At 36.0% G+C, this 20,773-nt stretch overlaps 1 protein-coding gene across 13 annotated transcripts in view; it reads right to left on the bottom strand.

Moving 5' to 3' along the window:
* Positions 1-20,773, bottom strand: part of cd44 (CD44 molecule (IN blood group)) — a 93,928-nt gene that overhangs the window by 3,789 nt on the left and 69,366 nt on the right. For 2 of the 13 annotated variants that reach the window (XM_062967870.1, XM_062967874.1), the window contains 14 exons: positions 20,087-20,239; positions 18,334-18,507; positions 16,432-16,638; positions 14,473-14,652; positions 13,182-13,367; positions 12,825-13,010; positions 11,180-11,359; positions 10,374-10,553; positions 8,849-9,028; positions 7,125-7,250; positions 6,088-6,246; positions 4,555-4,737; positions 1,784-1,888; positions 380-458 (listed from right to left, as the gene is read on the bottom strand). In XM_062967870.1, the coding sequence (XP_062823940.1) occupies positions 380-458; positions 1,784-1,888; positions 4,555-4,737; positions 6,088-6,246; positions 7,125-7,250; positions 8,849-9,028; positions 10,374-10,553; positions 11,180-11,359; positions 12,825-13,010; positions 13,182-13,367; positions 14,473-14,652; positions 16,432-16,638; positions 18,334-18,507; positions 20,087-20,239 (2,278 nt within the window). The remainder of the gene's footprint in view (positions 1-379; positions 459-1,783; positions 1,889-4,554; positions 4,738-6,087; positions 6,247-7,124; positions 7,251-8,848; positions 9,029-10,373; positions 10,554-11,179; positions 11,360-12,824; positions 13,011-13,181; positions 13,368-14,472; positions 14,653-16,431; positions 16,639-18,333; positions 18,508-20,086; positions 20,240-20,773) is intronic. The other 11 variants (XM_062967871.1, XM_062967872.1, XM_062967873.1 and 8 more) reach the window with 11 other exon arrangements.

Here is a 20,773-nt window from a genome sequence, read left to right as displayed (position 1 = left end):
GTTTGGCTTCACCTCTCAGCATGGCTTGGTCACAGCTACATCCTAAGACATCTGAGGCTTAGGAATCGTAGGCTCCTTTTGATTCAAATTCTTAATATTTGGGGGGGGGGCAGCAAGCAGGTGGGTCAGAACTCACTTCAAAAGTGCTAAACTTCCGAATTAGATCTGAATTCAAAGAAATTCCAAACCAAATGCACAACCTTAATATGTACGAAGCCTTTTAAGAGTGCAGCTCAGTTTCATTACTTGTCTGCCTTTCTGGATGCTTTCCCATGAAGCGTTTGCATAAAGCATTCTCTAAAAATATTAAGCCTTAGAATGTGGCAGCAATAGAAATAGTGGCAACAAGACATGGAAAATTACAAAAGATCTTCCTTACCTCCTTCGACTGTTCACAGCAATGCAAACACCAAGTATCAATGCCAGTGCCAAGAGCGAAGCAACTACAATAAGCCAATCTGTGGGCAGGAGTTTATTTAAAAAAGAAAATTAAACATTTGTTTACCTGTCAGATGTCCAGACAACTAACACAGTGGCCCAAATCCAACCTAGTTCCCATTAAAGTACTCCTATTGAATCAGTAGAATTTACATTACTGTTGACTCACTCTTCAGTAATTGATGCAATGAATCTATGCTACATAGATTTATCAAATGCGTGCATATCACAGTCTTCAACATCCCACTTTACTCCCTTAAAATATTCATGAGTATTTTTAAAAACAATATGAAAAACAGTGCTTCTTAATGGTATTGGTTCATACAAAAAATAAATCTTCCTGCTCCTTTATCTACCTACAACTGTGTATAAGGATGCACTACTATATGGGCATATTACTCTGTAAAGTAGTGAATTGCATAGCTATTGCTGTGAAAAAGATGGCTAGAACAAATGCTCTCTTCAGGAACTAGAAAATGTGAAGTGTGGACAGGAAATGGAGACGTGAGCACTTGTCCTTATCTTTCCCATCCCACACCTTCTTGTGTTTAGGACTGCCAGGGCACTCTAACTTTAATCCTGAATAGATTCTTGAGCAGGACTTGAAGGTTGGGTTGCTGACCTGAAAGCTGCCAGGTTCGAATCCCACCCGGGGAGAGCGCGGATGAGCTCCCTCTTTCAGCTCCAGCTTCATGCGGGGACATGAGAGAAGCCTCTCACAAGGATGGTAAAACATCAAAACATCCGGCCGTCCCCTGGGCAACGTCCTTGCAGACGGCCAATTCTCTCACTCCAGAAGCAACTCCGGTTGCTCCTGACACACACACACACACACACACACACACACACACAAAAGCAGGAGGAGATATTACAAAGTTCTGTCAAAACCTTCCAAATGCTGACTTTTCAGCTTCAGCATTCCCCTCTCAAAAGAGATATTTTCTTCCCAGAGCAGGGTCAGTCACAGAAGAGCTCACAGTTGTTTTTATGTCCAGTACCTTTGCACCCTTTCCTATGGCTGAAAGTTGGGGTTGAAAGTTTAGGTAAAATCAGTATCATATCTATGACCTTCACAATGGAACCATCTGCTCAGGCTTAAAGTTATAGGAACCCTGTCCTTGATCCGGCATCATACCCCTACCTGCATTTGGAAAGGCTGCAATAAACATGGTTACAATACTCCCTGGAGTTGTGAAAGATCCCCAAAGGACAGGAAACTCTTCACTATCGTCATATGTACATCCACTAGCTACAAACCCACACATTCCAGCATGGGCAGTAAGAAATATTGACACATCCCATTTGAATTCAAGACAGAACTAAATGGCAAATTTTGAAAACCAACCTGGTATGATAGCCCTTCGTTTCTGGCTATTGGGTGACTCTCCTGGCAGAGGTGTGACATTTCCTGAATGGGACACTCCCCTTCCATGTCCACCTGGGCTGGAACCTATATGAAAGAAATGCAAGAACTTGTGTTATATTACTCTGAAAACTTTTGCCATGCATTTTCATGGAGAAATATAATACATTGTTGAAGGAAAAATGAGAGATTACCAGAGATTACTTTGATAGCAAGCTGATATGCTGTTATCCTTCTACATGAAGACTATAATATGTAAGCAGTACCAGAGCCCCATAGAAATTATGCCACCAGTGAGGAGTACATAGCAATGGATCATGCATGTGATTTTCCCTTTACCACACATATGCCCTCTTAAATAGTTTTTGTGCAAAATATTGGAGAGCTATGCCAAAGGAAAATAGGGCATACAAAGAGTAAATTGCAGCACTTAATTCCATGAAGTTTCTACTTCAAGTTCTTTATAAATAGAAATATTTCTATTGATCTGGCTTTCATAGCCAGAATGTAATGAAATTACCAGTAATGTCATCCAAAAATAGATTTGTGCTATATTATTAGCCCATACCCCTAAATCATAGTGCAGAAAACTTCTATTGCCCCACTGGCATGACTGAACATCATTGTTTACTATTGTCCATTCAAATACATTTCTCAAGGTAGAGAGATATACATTTGGCACTTAAAATAAGTATTTGAATTTCAGTTTGCACTATGGCATACATTGGCCTCTGTGGAATTCCACAATACAAACACCTAGATATCACACTGTGTGTAAAAAAGACACTGCCTGTAAGCCCTAGATTTCCTCTGGATAGTACCTGGCTTGCAAATCAAAATGAATCAGCATAGCATGATTGCAATGTTCAGACAGAAAACATTTAGATTTTTTTTTCAATTGAATGCAGAATGCACTTAGCAAAATATCACCTACAGTAGATAAATAGACTACATGGGTCATACTTTCTTCATAATGTATGACCCATGTATCCATAGGGAACATGATCGTAGACTTCATGTAGATGTGTGAAATCATGGATGTTAGCAAATTCTATTGAAATAAAGAATTTCTGGCTAAAGAGTACCATAGAGTTGTGCTGGAGAACCTAGAAAATGCTTACAGAGGATATATTTTGTTGGATGTGGATAAATTAAACAGTAGATATTAGTTCCATGAATATGGGGTTGTACAGTATTTGATTCATGTGGGCTACCACATAATCCTTAATAATAGGAATACAATGTGTGGGTAAACCCTATTCATTTCTATTTTCATAGCATGTATTCTAATATTGAATATTTACTGGCAGATTGGGATCAAAGATGGCCTACACTGAAGTATTTCTCCAAGTCTTACAAACAATGCCTCATGTAATCAATATCTAAGTGTATTCTGTCAGCATGATGAGAAAAGAGTGCACTAGCCTCACCCTTTCACCTCCAATTCCATCATTTTTGCCTCATAAAGAGAACAAACTGGAGTAGGAACCCTTCTTCTTCATGTGAACAAACAGGATCCCCAGCTATGTGGAGAGTGTCCATACATAGGAGAATCTCAGTTGATCAGACCAGCTGTCCACCACAAGGAGAACAAGGGCACTGGAAGCAGGGGAGGTGACGCTAGGCCACTCCCTGTTTTACAAGGCAAATGTCCCCAAGTCACGACTGCCTAGGGCTTAAGAGAAGCTTTGAATAAGAATTTAGAATGCCAAACAGGAACAAGCCTCAATTCTGAGCAGTCCACTGCTCTACTACCATGTCTGCCTTCTCCAAGGACCCAAGGAGATAGCTGAAGAAACTCTTTCTCCTTTTTCAACCTATCTTTGCTTTGAATTCACAATATGATACATACTTCCAGGTGTATCAAAATGGAATGGGAAAAACATATTTTAATGGAAAACAGCCCTCCTTAAGGAATAGGCAGTCCAATTAAAATGTGCCAACTGCAAAGGATTGGGATTAGTAGAAACCTTTTCTGATGACAGAACCTATTCTGCCAGTTCAAACCAGAAGCCAAAATACAATTGCTAGTCATAAATAAAGTAGACCCTTCTTTGGAGGCTTTTAAACAGAAGCTGGATGGCCATCTGTTAGAGGTGCTTTGAATGCAATTTTCCTGCTTCTTGGCAGGGGATTGGACTGGATGACCCATGAGATCTCATCCAATTCTGTGATAAAGATCTACTGAAGTAATAAGATTTACACAAATGCTGAGTTACTGTTCGCCAGGTGATTGAATGGGTCTACTCTAGTTGGTACTAGCAATTGGATTCAGGCCAGAGGTCTGCTTGATGTAAATGTCCTGCTCTCTAATATTTGCCAACATTCGTATCTGTTTGCTAACTGCCTACATGTTTGCACTAGTTGCTCACTTTCTGTGAAGTTCATTAATTTCAACCACAGTAGTCATTGGAGAAAAATGAATAATATCTGTTTGTCATTCTGACTGCAATGATATTTATTAGAAAAGTTCTTATTGAGTTGAAAAGAATTTTGCTGAAGTTGATAAAAGCTTGAAAGAACTCAATCTTTCCCACAAAGCAGAGCATTTAGAAATAATCCCATAGCTCCCAGTGCAAAAGCATTCATTGAAATAACATTCCAGTTTTACAGATTTTGTAAAAAAAAATCACATGAGGTAAAGAGATTGCATGTATTTCCATCTAGATTCTAGTAGTTTCAACACCATATTCCCAGCATTGTGATTTATAAGGAAATAGATAAGTGAAAGTCATGGAACATGTAACCCTTACTGTCAGAATTTGATGGTTGTCTGTCAGAACCACTGTCAACTTCAGAAAAAACTCCAGGTATCATATATTCCTGAGTGTTATTTAGAAGATGTTCACCTCGATTGCTCTGTCCAGGATTCATTTCATGCAATGATGGCACTTCTGTCGGTTCTCCCTTTTTGGACCCATCAGTGGCAGCCACAGCTGTTGTATGATGGTTGAACCAAACATGAGCTAGACATTTATACAATAAAAATCTCTTCTACTGACATTCAGAGGAAAACGGAGGTACATATGTTTGCAGATTCTAATATGTTTAACCAAAAGCATTTTCTTGCTGAAAATTGTGATTTAATAGACTACCTCCAATAAGAATGAGATTAAGGGCTAAAAAGAAAAAAATCAAAAAGCATCTGTAAAGTTCAGATATCAGCAGCTCTGGAAATGAGCACACTTCCTATTTTAGATTTGGTAAACAATGTCATGTTTAAGGCAGCATATGGAAATGTCATAGGAGAAAGATTATGCATGCCAGTCCTTAACAATCCCACTAACACATCGAAATGAAATGGAACAAAAGAGCTACAATATTTATATTTGGTTTGTATTTCCTTTTTTTCATAGAAACACGGAGCTTTATCATTGTACCTTCCACAGCACATATTTCCATCCACAGTTTTAAGACATCACATGTCATGAACAATTAAATATAGGAATAATTAATCTAATGTTATTTCCTACAATATTAGTTAGTTTAGTAGTAGAGATATAATTTCACCTTTAAAAAAGCACTACAACTGCATCTTAAGAAGCAATCTAGTCAATAACAATATCACCAAAATGACTTGCCTATTTACAACACTGCCAGCTTCAAACATTCCCAACACAGATGCGAACAGAAAAACAGTATTTAAGGATATCACTAGATTCTCAGAAGTGTGGAATGCAAAATAATAACATGCAATAAAATAACTATTACTTTATGACGAGTCAACCAATTAAATGCACAGACACAGGATTTATGAGAAAATGTGTTATTCAAATTCTAGATTTGTTGACCAAAAACTACTGAAAGAACTGATTGCAAGAACCTCAATCACATAGTTTTAGCTATGACCACACTTCCTGTTCACATGTTACTTCTTCCATACAAACATTACTGAATGCCTCAGTAATTATTAATACCTATAGGATTAAATCATATTAAGATAGAAATATTTTCTAAGTGATTTCAAAGTCTACATTTAAAGTTACAAAGGCTAATCAGTTGTTTATGCTGATTACACAGGGTATGATCAGCTCATTATTTTTCACCAGTAAGGTTAACACCATGTGCTACTATATCCTGAATTTTTTCCATTAAAAATATGTTGTAATAATCAGCCTTTGTATGATGATATATTTCAATACAAAAGCAAGATATGATCAATAGCATTTGGCTTGGGGTTTGGGACCCCAATGAACTATAGGATCCATTGAAAGGCCCTGGACAAGAAGGTTAGCTCACCTAATATGGACAGGGTAAAAAAGATCCCACCCCATTCTACTGGATACCTGTATGTTCGGTTTTATTTTTTTGATTTATCCCTCCTCGAGGAACAATTCCTGGAATTATGACATCTGCTGGGGATTTTGTAGTGTATTTGTCTTCACTAACCCATTGCCTCACTGGTTCTAGGGTTGTATCTTCTTTGGTCCCATCATAGACCACATCTAGGACAATGGCAAAATAATTCAGAATGTCACCTTTGCAACATTATTAACCGCATATTCCACTTTCTACTTTCCTAGAATAATGATTCAATATGTTTGCTACTATCCAAACACAAGACCGAAATACGTGTCAGAACTGAGATTGCATATTGTAGCATGTCCTTTCAAATGTCAGTTTTTAGAAAGTACATTTTTGATTTTGATCACAAGTCCCATCCCACCCATCCAACAGATGTCTTGTCTGATCCTTGCACCACCTGTGATTATTGCATGATACTTGCAATAGATTTAGTATGCTAGTGAGACCAGTGGCTTAATCATGACATTTCTGTCCTAAATTTTTGACAGATGTGAAAATAATTAGGGTGTTATCCTCCAGCACCCTGGTAGATGTGACTCAATGCCTTTTTGGTGAATTAAGTCCATTTCCTTCAAGATTGTCCTCCCAAGTCTTTCCCACGTATTTATCTCAAGTTTTCTACAGATTTTATTCCATATTAATTTCATTATGCATCAACACAGTTACCAACTAAATGTCATCAGAGACAGCATTACATGAATTTGGACATTTGTACTAACAGTAAACAAAGGACAGTATAACATAGAAGAGTAGTAAAACATAGAATTAAAACATTATCATTAATTAATACGTGATTTGCATTGTCATGTATTGATAGAAAATACCCTAGAATTTATACCCAACTGACCAGTTTAAGAAAAAGAGAAATCATCACTATAGAAATGTTTGGTTAATTAATATGAAACTGGACCACAGTATGATGCTATTTTATCTGAGTATAACAATGAAACAAAAGTTGCATTTCAGCAGTTGTATTTCATTTCATGCATAATAGGGAAATGACCTTTTTAAGCAATACCTGTAGATAATTGATGATTTTCACTTTCACTATAAATTCCCACCAGTACCCCATCTCTAGAAATACTAATGGGATATACTTCTTCAGTCTCTGAGCCTGGGTGATGAATAGGAGGTTGAGTTGAGTCTGCAAAATTATTGTAAATGATAACTGATTGATGAATCAATAGTGAACTTAGATTTGGATATTTAAAATACAAATTGGTGTCCAAGAAAATCCCTTCCCCATCACTCCTTGTGCAATATTCTCAGTCTTATTCATATTTTCAACATCAGACCTTTTCTTTTATATAGATTGTGTGCAGACGTTGTACTTGGTATATTGCCAAAAAGAATAGGCCAGTGATATACAATGGTAGGACAATTTAAATTATTTTCTCAGACTCCATGTAATTAAAAATATTTTGATATTATTACTTAAGGTTTGGTAAAGGTTTTCCCCTGACATTAAGTCCAGTCATGTCTGACTCTGGGGGTTGGTGCTCATCAGCCGGCGTTGTCCATAGACACCTCCAAGGTCATGTGGCTGGCATGACTGCATGGAGCGCCGTTACCTTCCTGCCGGAGCAGTACCTATTGATCTACTCACATTGGCATGTTTTCAAACTGCTAGGTTGGCAGGAGCTGGAGCTAACAGCGGCTGCTCACGCTGCTCCCAGGGTTTGAACCTGGGACCTTTCGGTCTCCAGCTAAGTGCTTTAACACACTTGGAGGAACAATTTCTACAGACATTTTATTCTCTGTGCCTTCTCTACCTATTTCATGATGCACATTATGAGAAGAGTTTTTAGGTTTGGAATCTTCACTGGAACCTGTTATTGATAGCTGGGTAAATTTTCAATGCTCTATAACACATTCATAGCAAACTTTCCAACTACAGTTTTCTTTGAACTTTCTAAATATTCCTAATGGGAATTCACTGTTAATATTTAGTTGCAATCAATAAGAATGTAGTCCTTCATGGAAATAAGTTGAAATGAAATATGAGAAAAGGAGAATAAAATTAATTTAGAATTAAGCAATAATTAAGCAATAATAAGGGCTCATCTGTGCTGCTCAGATCTGTGTGAGATTTTTTTTCCATACCAGACTTTATTTCTAAAGGTACCAATTTATTTGCAGATTTTTCCCTAGCTTTCACTGCTCCACATGTTTCAATGATGAGTAGAATTTTTATAGATTCTTGCATTTTCATCACTAGAAACACTGCTATTGAAAGCATAAATAAAACACAAATTGTATATTTGAAAATTCTTTTTCACAACATGTGTAATCCATTATCCAAAACTACTACATCAGCACCTTCCAAGGGAGAATAATCAGACTTTGCTTATTGATGTTTGCAAGATTCATGTTAAAAGTATTACTTAGACCAGAGCTTTCCAAACATTTCAGATTGATGACACACTTTTTAGACATGCATCATTTTGTGACACAGTAATTCAGCTTTACTAACAAACCAGAAGTTAAATTAATTCCTTATAAAAAAAAATACGTACACATACGTAAAATGTAATAATGAAATGTATGGAGACATAACATATCTTGTGAAAACTTTTCATTTAATTTTTAAAAAATGATTTATTATGTATTTCACATTGGCCCACACACTGCAGCCGACACACTAATGACACACAATTTGGAAAGCTCTGATTTAGACCATGATATTAATTTATCTAACTTGTGATGAAAGAGAATGTCTGAATTTTCTTTTCTGACTAGTACCTTTATGTGGCGTTTCCTTCCCATGCACATTTTCAGTAGGGAGAATAATTCCAGGCACCCAATAATCTTTTGACTGATTTGCTGAATGCCTGGGCTCACTGGTCCAGCCAGTATGTGTTTTGTCAGTCGATGAATCTTGCATAGAATCTTCATATTCCTCACCACCATTGGAGTCAAGAACTGTTACAATATTGTTGGATTAGTTGTATGTAATTTTACCACTAAACAATTTATTGAGACAAGTTTGACCTAGTTTGATTACATAGCATGTACAATAAGCAGCTTTTGATTTTCTGAACAGTCCTGAACTGTAAACCAAATAAGCACATTGCCGATCATTTCTATTTTGCCATCTTATTTCCGGTAATCATATAATTCTTCCTTTTTGTTCTATTCATATGGGGGTCTTTAGTGTATATACAACTTTAAAAACCTTTTAAGAAACCACTTTATGGGTTAGTTTAAAGAGCAGCCTACAGTATGGTAATTGGGTGCAGGCACTATAGTTAAATATAGCCAAATGCTGATAAGGAAATACTGAGCAGGATTCCATGAACAGGAATACTAAAAGAGAAGAGATTTAATGATGGATGGGAGTTTCTTAAAAGTGAGATACTGAAGGCACAATTGTAAACAGTGCCAGCAAGAAGAAAAATAAGAGAAGTGTAAAGAAACCAGAATGAATATCCAAGAAACTTTCAGTTGAGCTAAAATGTAAAGGAGACATGTACAAGAAATGGAAAATGGGGGAAATCACCAAAGAGGAATTTAAACAAATAACCAACACATTTAGGGAAAACATCTCAAAGGTTACAGCACAAAATATGCTCAAGCTTGCCAGAGAAATTAAAAACCATAAAAAGGGGTTATGTCAGTAGAAAAAGAAAGAACAAAGAATTGGTAGGGCCTCTGTGTGGAGATGACAGTGAAATGCTGATAGGAGATAGAGAAAAGGCAGAATTACTCAACACCTTTTTTTGCCTCAGTCTTCTCCCAAAAGGAAATCAGTATTAAATCTGAGCAATATGAGGCAAATGAGGCAATAGAGGAAATATGCAACCCAAAATAGGCAAAGAAGTAGTTAAGGAATACCTGGCTACTCTAAACAAATTCAAGTCTCCAGGGCCAGATGAACGATACCCAAGAGTATTGAAGGAACTAGCAGAAATCAGTTCAGAACCACTGGCAATAATCTTTGAGAATTTTTGGAGAACAGGTGAAATCCCAGCACATTGGAGGGCAAACTTCTCCTTTGGAGGCTTTTAAACAGAGGCTGACAGAGCTCTTTCCAGAACTGGAGATATGATTTCTAAATACAGTTTTAAAATATTTTTTTTTAAAGTTCCAGAATCCCCCAACCAGCAGAGTCATGCAGACTAAGGGAATTTAGTAGATATGGCAAATTCAGACTATAATGTTTAGCTGAACAAATGTTAAAGCCTGAGACATTATAACAATATAGCACATTTGGAGAAATATTTCATGGAAGTACAAATTGATTAGAATTTTATTTGCTGTAGAATACCTGTATGAGATATTTCATTTTCATGAATCATTTCATTTGAAGGAATAATTTCAGGTGGAACATGGTCCCTTGTTGTGTTCATAGGAAGGTCACTTTTACTCTCCCATCCAGGAGGCATACCATGAAGTAGGGGGTCTTCTGTAGAGTCTTCATGCTTGCCATTATCACTGGAGGCAACAGCTGTTGCAATGATGAGTTGAATATTTTCAAACACTATATTTGCATGGTTCCTTTTAAAAAATGTCCTAACCATTGAATTAGCTGTCATTTAGTTTCTAGTTTTCCGTTACCTATAACTTAAAGTTGGAGATTCCGTCATCTCTCATCTAATATAAGAAATATCAAAATCTTTGGAATTCCTTTATTTGACTACTTTCTAGGAGTTGCTTCTTTTTTTGAAATTCCTTCAATTTGGCAAAATATTGCAGGCAGGAAAGTATCTCAAGACAAACTCACAGGAATTTCTTTGAGAACCATGATAGTTTTAAAAGCAGCTAACGAATACACGTTTGCTTGATGCACAATTAGTCAATGTATACTTTATAATTAATTTATAGACAAAGTGGATCACAAACAAAAATCATAGCTGTGGTGTCATTCTTGAGATCAAAATTATGATTGGATGTATTTTAAAGGCTATATGGTTTCTTCTCACATTATTCATTAAGTATCTACAATACATAAATTCTGTGTTTTAGTGGAAGTCCATTGATTAAAACAAAATCAGGATGGATTATTTCCAGTAAGCTAAGAGAAAACTAAAAAGGATTTAAATATTTGTATATTCCTTCTTTACTAAATGGTACCTGTAAGTGACGGTTCCTTTCCACGCTCACTCTCTGTTGGATGAACAATACCAGGTCCAAAATGAATTCCAGATGTGTTGGTGAGATATTTTTCTTCACTTTTCCATTCAGAGTGTTCTTTGTGCAAAATTGTTTCATGGGCAGAGTCTTCATAGGGAGCACTATCACTGGGAACTATTGCTGTTACAAAGATGGCTGGGTCAGCTTTATATATGGTGTGTTCACAGCTTTTTTAAAAACTAAGTTTTATTTTATTTGGGGTTAACTTGGCAAAAGGAAGTCAGTAACACCTTGGATACCAATTTCAATGGAAAGAATTATACTGTATCTGAAGATACTCTACTGTAATCCTGATTAGATAAGAACCAATGAATCAATCAAAACTTGGTAAAATAAATATATCTATACAAGTTCCATGGGATTTAGGTCTACTCTACTTGGGATACTTGGATTTAAGCTCCTCTATTTATATATTTTATCATTCAGTAAAATAATTTCTAATTGTTTTGGAAGTATAAAACAAAATCTGGAGCCCTTTCACACTATACAACTATAGCACCAAGGTTTCATTTTAACTGCAATTGTTCCATCCCATAGCATCCTGCAGTTGAGTTTAAGGACTTTTCAGGTAGGGTGAACTTTTCGGTTTATCATTATCAGACTACAAACCCCAGCATTCTGAAGGCAGCTGTCATGACAGTTAAAGTGGAATCACAGCACTATCACTGTTATGTGAAAGGGTGCCAGTCTACCAAGGAAAGGTAAAGAACACGAAACAAAGCAGAAGTACGTAACTGACATGATTGATTTTTAAAACATTAGTCATTAGTGATGAAATAAAATCTGTTGTTTATATAGAAACTGGAACTCTCTAAAACTCATATGAAACCATTGGCATGTTAAGGACATCTGATCACAGAAATGAAGATTATAAAATATGATTAGAAATAGTTATATTTCATATTAAGAAAACTAAAGCATGGAGAAGACAAAGCAAAGTGAAAGTTCATAATACATTTGATAAATTATTATTGTGTAGTTTTAAATTGTGCCCTACATTAAAACTAAGCTCAGATACATGAAACAATCTTCTTCCTAATTCTCTGAGGTTCAGAAATCTAGGTTTGTTGAGACAATTTGAATTTTAAGTGAAGCAAGTAGAACCTTAACTTAACGTTAAAACTGTGCTCCACATTACAGGGAGAAATATCAGTACCCAATCTAAGATTACACAAGAATTTTCTTCATAGAGAGGCACACATGGAAGAGCTGGGGAACCTGAGGCCTTTCAGATGATGATGAACTATCACATTCATCCTCTTTTATCATTGGCTAGACTGGCAGGGGTTGGTAGGAAATGTAGTCCAGTAACATCTGCAGGACAACTGGTCTCCCAGTCCTAATGAATACTATCTTGTAGTGGAATTTTTACTTTGTTCTGACTTTTTTCTGTGTCATGTATGCTCGCTGTGAATTGCTGGCATTTTATCAGTTTTGAGATTGTCTAATTGATTATAATTGTCTCTTGTTTAAAAATTTTACACGATACCTTGGGCAGTTTTTATGACCTATGAGGGTGAGTATAATTGAATCAAACACATATAGAGTCATTGAACAATGTGGAATTGAACTTTCTTCTTTGTACCTGTATGAGATGTTTCTGAATTTCCTTCAATCGTGCTTTCATTTGGAGAAATGATGTCAGGGAGAACATCATCTCCAGATGTGTTTGCAGGAAAACGGTCTTCCGGGCTCCAGCTGGAATGGATTCCATGGATCAGCGTATTGTTTGAAGAATCTTCGTGGTTAGTATCATCAGTGGCATCCACAACTGTTATAGTAATGGATGCATGAATGGCACATTTTCACAATTATATTTTATATTTATACTGCAATATACCACTAATTAAGGCTGCAATTCCAATTCCTGCTGATTTTCCTTTGTAGGGAACAATAATAAACTGATCTATGGGTAAAGGAAAGTTGCTTTTCAGACAGGTACCTGTATAAACTGATTCATTATTATGTTCGTTTTCACTTGGATGATGCAAAATTTCAGGGAGAATAGCTTTGATTGATGTGTCTGTGAGGTATATTTCTTCAGTGGTCCATTCAGAATGCACACCATGAGAAAGTGATCTTTCAGTAGATTCTTCATGTTTTATTCCATTGTTAGACACCACATCTGCTTTAATAATGAAGCATTTTAATAGTTGCAGCACTTCTCTTTAAAACATAATTTGGGTTATATTTTGAGCCCTGCACTTTTTCTTAGTGGCATAAGCACTCAAAAACTGAGCCAAAAGAAAATGTCTTAGGCTTCCTTATATCTATAACTAGGTCAAGTATCTCACACACTACTTTATTGAATAAGCACTTTAAGTGCTAATTTAAACAACACTTTTAAAGGCCATTTAATGTCAATAGAATTGCTGTAATCCACAAGGTTTTGTGACTCATTGATAACCTAGTTAAAACGGATTATAAAAGCAAGCACACAAAAAGAAAAATGGTGTTTCCCCAGATAGTATTTCTTCATATGTGAAGCACATCAAGTGAATGTTTGGAATGAGCAAACATTTATTAAATTAGATTTTTGTGTGTGTGTGTGTGTGCGTGTAATTATTTATGGCCTATAGAAGGGAAATGTGGAAGTGACACATATTATGCACTAGGAAGAGAAAAGGGCAGGTACAAATGTCAAGACTAATCATCTGCCAACTTATGATGATACCATGAATTTCATAGCATTTTCTGAAGTGAGGAATAATCAGAGATGGTCTGCCATTTTAAAGCATAATAAGAGTAGTGACACCCTTCACTCCACTATTAAATGGACATTTTATCTTATTATCCAATGACATTGAGAGTAACTGCGATATTTGAACATTAGAATAATATTTTAAACTAGGTATTGTTGGTCTAACAGACATGGCTGACTGATGCAGATATGTGAATTCATCGCCAATTTTATGCATTTATTTATTTTAATACAAATACTAGCCATGGGTGCCAGGGATCTAGTTTGGGACTATGGCATTAGAAAGATTATCTATTACCTCCTACCCAATGTTCTCAATAAAATTTGCTTCCTTCTTTCTTTCCAAAATTGCAATTGACAGGGAAAACATATAAGGCTACTTGGTAATATTTTAATGCAGACTCATCTTTCAACTATTTAAACACCATTTGTTCTGACTCTCTAATTTATAATTCTAGTTATAAAAGAGTTTTATTTCTTTTATATTGGGCAGTCAAAACATATGAATGGATTATACTCTTGCTGGCAGTACCTGTCTGAGAAGATGCATTTTCATCATCACTCTCATCTGGAGGGAGAAGTATCTCAAGGACACCACTGATTGTTCTGTTTGTGGCAGAACTAATTTTATTTCTTTGTCCAGATGTATCCACAGGTTGCAAATGGTCTTGATGTGATTCTCCATGTTGAGCACTTTCATTGAAGAATATAACTGTTGTGATTATGATAAAGTAAGAGTAAATACCTTCCTACTTTGCCTTTTCAGATGATCAACAGATAATAGCCTTGATGTAGAGCTTTGCTTCTGCTTTTAGGGATCCTATGCATTCAGGAGATATACAGGAGTTCCTAGCATAATTTCTGCTTTGGTAAGCAGGGACTCTACATGTGGCCTGTGCAGATCAGCATCATTCAAAAGTTTCCAGGCAGGAAGCTGTTTAATCACCATTTGGACCAAGTAAAGGTATAATTTTTCTTCTTATATGGAAAGATATAGAATGACTAATTCTTAGACTGATGGAGGCAAAGCACTTGGATGGAAAATGTTAATAGAATCAACAGTTCCCTGATATAATCAGTTAGCTCTACTGATTACAAAAGGTTGATATCAAGTTTTATAGATTTTTTTTTAATCCCAACTTTCTCCCAAGATAGGGACTCAAAGTGGCAAACTATCCAGTTTAAACAATTATGCTGTGGCAAAAATCAGGCAGTCAATTGGATTTTGAATTGAATTACCAGGACAACAGCAAAGTGTTTTTTTAAAACAACAACAACAAAAAAACTTTAAAATGATCAAATAATAAAGAGGGTTGGGTTCATATGACTGGCTCAAAATCATCTAGTTTAAATTGAAATAGGCTGTCAGGTAAATAATTTTTGGCATCTTGTTATCTGATTTATGAATAGTAGATCCGATATTAGACCTGGGACCTTGTGGCTGTGAAGCATTTACTTTGTGACTGAGACAATCCATTAATGAGTCTGATCACAGTTTGTTCTACTATTAAGCAAAATTAGGTTCAGGCAGCAGATCCCATATAATGTGGGGAAGTGAAGAGGTATTGGACAATATAACTGTACATGCAACATACTGCACTGCTCCATATCCCGAAAGTAGCCTGCTTCCCTCATGAAACACTGGTAGCCATCAAGTAAAATTCAACTTCTCATCTGATCAGCTTCTTTATACATAAAATATTCTATGTGAGAAGGAGCTTCATTTGACTCATGCAAAATGACACGGGCAGGCTCTGACAAAGAAGATACTAGTCTCAAGGCCTGCTCTGAGAATGTTGGCATATCTGTGGTTGAGATGCAAATGGACATGAATATGAATGCTACAGGAATTAAGGGCTTTAGTAGCTCTCACAGAAGTTCTGCTATCACCCAAACCCATCATTCTGATGGTTCCTTAATAATTTGGGTTCCACAACTTTGAAAAATAAGAAGCATAATCTACCTGTGCTTGTGCTTTCATTTTTCTTCTTATGTTTATGATGTTTAAAGATCTAAATTGTTAATTTAGTAAATAATTCTAAACAAATAGTTACAAAATGGAATGAAAAGTAAGGACACTACCAAACGGGGATTTTCTTGTACCTCCACAAATGTTAATAAACTGGAATTTTGCGGTGCCACCAGCAGTTTTCATCTTTAATTTACACCTATGATTTTACCCAACATTTTTTCCACCCTTCTTCTTGAAATGAAAAAAAAATCCACCCAACAATTATGACAGAAAAAAGCAGAAAAGTGGCTCCATGCTTAGGAGTTCTCTTATCTTGAAACATCCAAAAATTTCACTATTTCAAAATGTCACCTCTCTGTAAAAATAATTTCTGCAAAAATTCTAACCTTCATAAAAGATGTATTTTTTTAATTTAAATTATATGACCTCATATCTAGAAACCTGATTCAGGAAATGGAATTATTCAGATAGAAAATGAGTTCTAATTAGAGTGTGACAATTCATTATTCATACTGATACCTGTATGATGGAAAGATTCATTTTCCAGGGTACTCTCTCTTTCCTTTGAGGGAACAAGTCCAGGATGCAATATATGTGAAGAGTTAGTTGTTGTAAGTACTGTATCCTTGGTTTCCAATCCAGAATGATTGCCATCTTGTGAAAGCCCATTTGACTCTTCCTGCTTGAAGAAATCATTGCTGGGGGACACAGCTGTTGTGATGATGTCTGGAATCAGTTCCAATATTATACTTGCTGAACAACAATCCAGATTGTTCTCTTTGTCTCATTTTTTAAAACACAAGCCTTGTGTTTTCATTTATATGCATAAGCAAGAGGAGGCAGAGAGCAGATTAAAGTTTAGGAAGTACGGGTGAATTTACAGCCACCAATTGTCATCGCCATAATTTCAACAAGTTGTTGATTTTCAGAGAGTGCCCCAGAGACCATGAGCAAGTGAAGGATAGATGTAACCATGACAGAGGCAGCAGAAAATGACAACAGCTCACACTCTTAACTGATCTATCAACAGTTTTTGATGGTCGTCAAAACTTTGTACCATCTGGAGTCATAATAGCAACTCTAGCCCACAAAACTTCTCTGTTGTGGTATTCTTTTTCTTCTTATCATTTTGATATTTCAATTCTTGGACTTTGTTTCAGACACTAAGCCCCATGGTTCAGTTAGCTAATGCAGATTTGTAGTTTGGATGAAGTTCAACCAGTTCGATAGGTAGGTATCTTTATTGTAAGGGTGTGGCTGTTTAAATCCAAGGAGATCAATCCAGAAATATCTTGAGCCACCACCAATACCAACACCAGCACCAGCACCACACCATTAGATTTTTTCCTTCAGAGTCAAGTCATTTGCCACTCTTCAGCAGAAAACATGATGCATCACAAAATGCAGAAGACATTATGCATAAAAAATAATGGTCTGATTTGAGTCTAAGTACATGCTTTAGCTATTACGAAATAGCCACAAACAGCTGAAGGCAAACCACCGAAGCCAGTGAAAGTGCTGTGCAGTACAACAGAAAAGTAGCCCATCATCTGCCAAAAAAGATGTCAACACCATCACAGAAAAACAAAGTATATGTACACAAATTGTTCACATGTTAATGCTGACAGAACTATACACTCAGGTTTAAAACATTTGTATGATAATATGCCAATACAGTGGTTTAAATAACTGTCTATTTAAATCAAGGAGAATATTAAAAAAATATTTTCCACTGTCACATATTGAGCTGACTTAAGCAGATTTTCTAACAGCTATGAGCTCTGATAGCCATGAGCCAAACCAGTGCCATAGTAACAAACAACTGATAGCATAATATAATTATTCTCGTTCAAGCACAGCTCTTTCTGCCACTCAAAGCTTGGTGATAGAGGGATTTTGACTCCTTAGAAACAATAACCTAGTCGCCTGAGAGTAGCAAATCATTTACTCTAAGCAGTTGCCATTTTTTCAACAAAACTTTTAGTGATGGAATGGCAAATCTGTGGAAAATTGGCCCAATAAAAAGCTGTTTTGAGCCAGGAGTGTGGCTTTGTTGCACAGAAAGTACTGCCTTAAGTTATGGTCATACATGGATGATACACCCATTTGGAATTTCTACAAATTTTAGGGAACTTCTGGGACAGAAATAAATTCAGGCTGGCACTTCTGACTCACTCTTACTTACCTAAAGTTAAATATTACTTGAGCTTTTGGTTTCATGGTTTTGATAGAGGAAGCAGAACATATAGGGCAAGAAATGACTGCTTTCCTTTTTAAAGCAATCACAGACTATGATATCCATATGAAGTACCAGCAAAAACTAGAAAGCAGTTCTATTAACTAATTCTAGGTTTTGATATTACAAAAAAATAGATTTTATTTCATACCAATATAAAACAGATTGTGCTTAATTACTCATACCAGTAGCTGTGGAGTAATGTTCATGATCAGCCAGATGTGGATGTCCATGTGGCATAGCTGTCCATGTGCCATTTGTTGAATATTTGACATCACTTCCCTTTCCAGAGTATACACCATGTAGCAATGGTTCATGGGTTGAATCTTCATATTTAACATCCTTGCTTGTGACCACAGCTGTTGTGACAATGATTATACGTATATTGTTTGGTATATATCATATACCACCAACAACTAGCATTGCTCCCATTTTATTTCATGGGTGCAATGCTGTTGTTATCATGGAGGGATTCTATGTACGGGTATTTGCAAGATACATATAATTAAAGTCACTGTTAAAAAACATGCACAAATTCATGCAGACCGGTCAAGCTTTCCATCTATAAGACAATCTTTAGAGATTACTATGCTAGTCCTATTTATCTGATACTATTCTCCCAGAGTATTTTAATTCAATCCACAGCGACCACACAACTACTAAATTAATGTTTTCCCACCTTCAGATATAATGTCCTAAGATGCTCATTTCTATGCTGTGTAATGTAAGTTCTTTTGTTTATGTGAAGTGGAGAAAATGCCTTCCTCGTCCACCCATCATCAAGAATGTGTGGAAGAGATGAGTTTGATCTACTTCTTCTGTTTTCAGACAGATAATGGTGCCACATTCCATACCATTACCTAGCAAAACTGTAGTCATGGTGAACATTAATCAATTTCAGAAAGCATCTACATTAAACCTCAAGTTTTATGTGTACCAATATTTTCACATATAACACAATTTTGTCATCAATGCTTTATGGGTTTTGTTTCTGGACTTTGAATAGCAAACTGCATTGCAAAAAATGAAACTCATATTTTTGTGAGATGGAGATGTGGTAATTAGGATAAATTTCTTTTTTGGACTTCTGCTAAAGGCACAAAATCAAGGTCAACTAAAAAGTTGGCAATACCAGTGTTACGGAGCCCGAATTTGAATGCTGTATAAAGTTATGTCAGAAAATATGTAACCTTGAGTGAATACACACAATCATCTTTGGAATATGTCTTTTGATTTATGGTTTGGTATTACCCCTCTCAGAATAATGTGTATGACTCATTCAGTGCAATCAAATTTCCTCCCCTCACCACTATCAGCTACAACAAAAACAAAGAATTACAAGTGAATAAAAACACTTTGATTAATCTACTAAACTACATTTTAACCTGCAGAGCAAGGAGAATCATACAAACAGTTTCAGAAACAGAGCAAATAGATTAGTTACCATCACCAGCACAAAAAAAAGAAGTCTAAAAGCCAACCACCACTGCATTTCAGTGACAGCAAAGTATTGAGCTGTTCAGCTATGGAGTGCTACTATGTAACTCATTTGATTAACTCAAAAAAGTCAGAGACCAGCGATTAAATATGACAGACAGAAACTGCACATTTCCAAAACCCATCAGAAGCCACGAGCATGTTAAAGGCAACAAAGTGATAGCAGAAAGAAAGTTTGATAGAATATGATTATCAATATTTTCATTCCATATTTTAAACACTGAAATATGGAGAGGATCAAGTAAATGTTTATAACACAAATTCGCACCACAAATACTAGATAAAGACCAGAATGGTATTCCAAACTAGATCTCACTGCACTGGAACCAGGCTCAGTTAAAATGTTTCTACAATTGTATTGTAAAGTACAAGGTATTACTGAGAAAAGTGTACTGACTTTCACCATCTCACATGGCAGACATTTGCAGAATTAGTTCTTACTGGTATTCGATGGCTGTAGTTCCTGATCACCACTGTTGTCCCACTCAATAACTCTTTCAGGATTTATATGTCCAGACCCTTCTTCACTATCATCATCATCATCATCATCATCGTCACCTCCACCATCATCATCGTTTTCTTCAGAACTCTCATCTAGTGATTTATTGATGTAAACCGACGGTAAGCTTTTGATCTTTTTATCCGTTTTTCCCTCATCCAAATAAATCCTATCATTTTTTCATTGTCTTCCTATATTTGCTGTACCATTTCCAAAGCTGAGTTGTTATGAAGAATAAGAAACAGAATTTTTCTCCTTGTAAGGAAGGATAGATATGTTCCAAGAAACTACTGTGGATTAATTGAATCAATTGTTGAATTGGGAGAAAATTAATAGGTAAATCTAATTGAGTCAGTCAATTAGAAGCCAGAACTAACTATAGGATTAAGACCAAAAAATGATTAGGGGTCTTCCAGAGCAAGTAAGAATCTGGGTGATGGCCTATGGCTTCAATCGAGTGAAGAAGATGCAAGAACATTTTCAGCTAGGTATAGTAACAAAGTTATAGTATTTTTGCTTCAACTACAGATGTCTTCTGTACATCTTGCACATAAATTGTCATGAAAGTGACAATAAGTGACACTGGTAGGAGAAAGAAAGGACCCTGAAGAGACATTTAATAACATATC

The sequence above is a fragment of the Anolis carolinensis genome, chromosome 1 (assembly GCF_035594765.1).
Source record: "Anolis carolinensis isolate JA03-04 chromosome 1, rAnoCar3.1.pri, whole genome shotgun sequence".
Classification (NCBI taxonomy): domain Eukaryota; kingdom Metazoa; phylum Chordata; class Lepidosauria; order Squamata; family Dactyloidae; genus Anolis; species Anolis carolinensis.
Note: the sequence above shows the minus strand (reverse complement) of the source record. Positions and strands in the feature narration are given on the sequence as shown.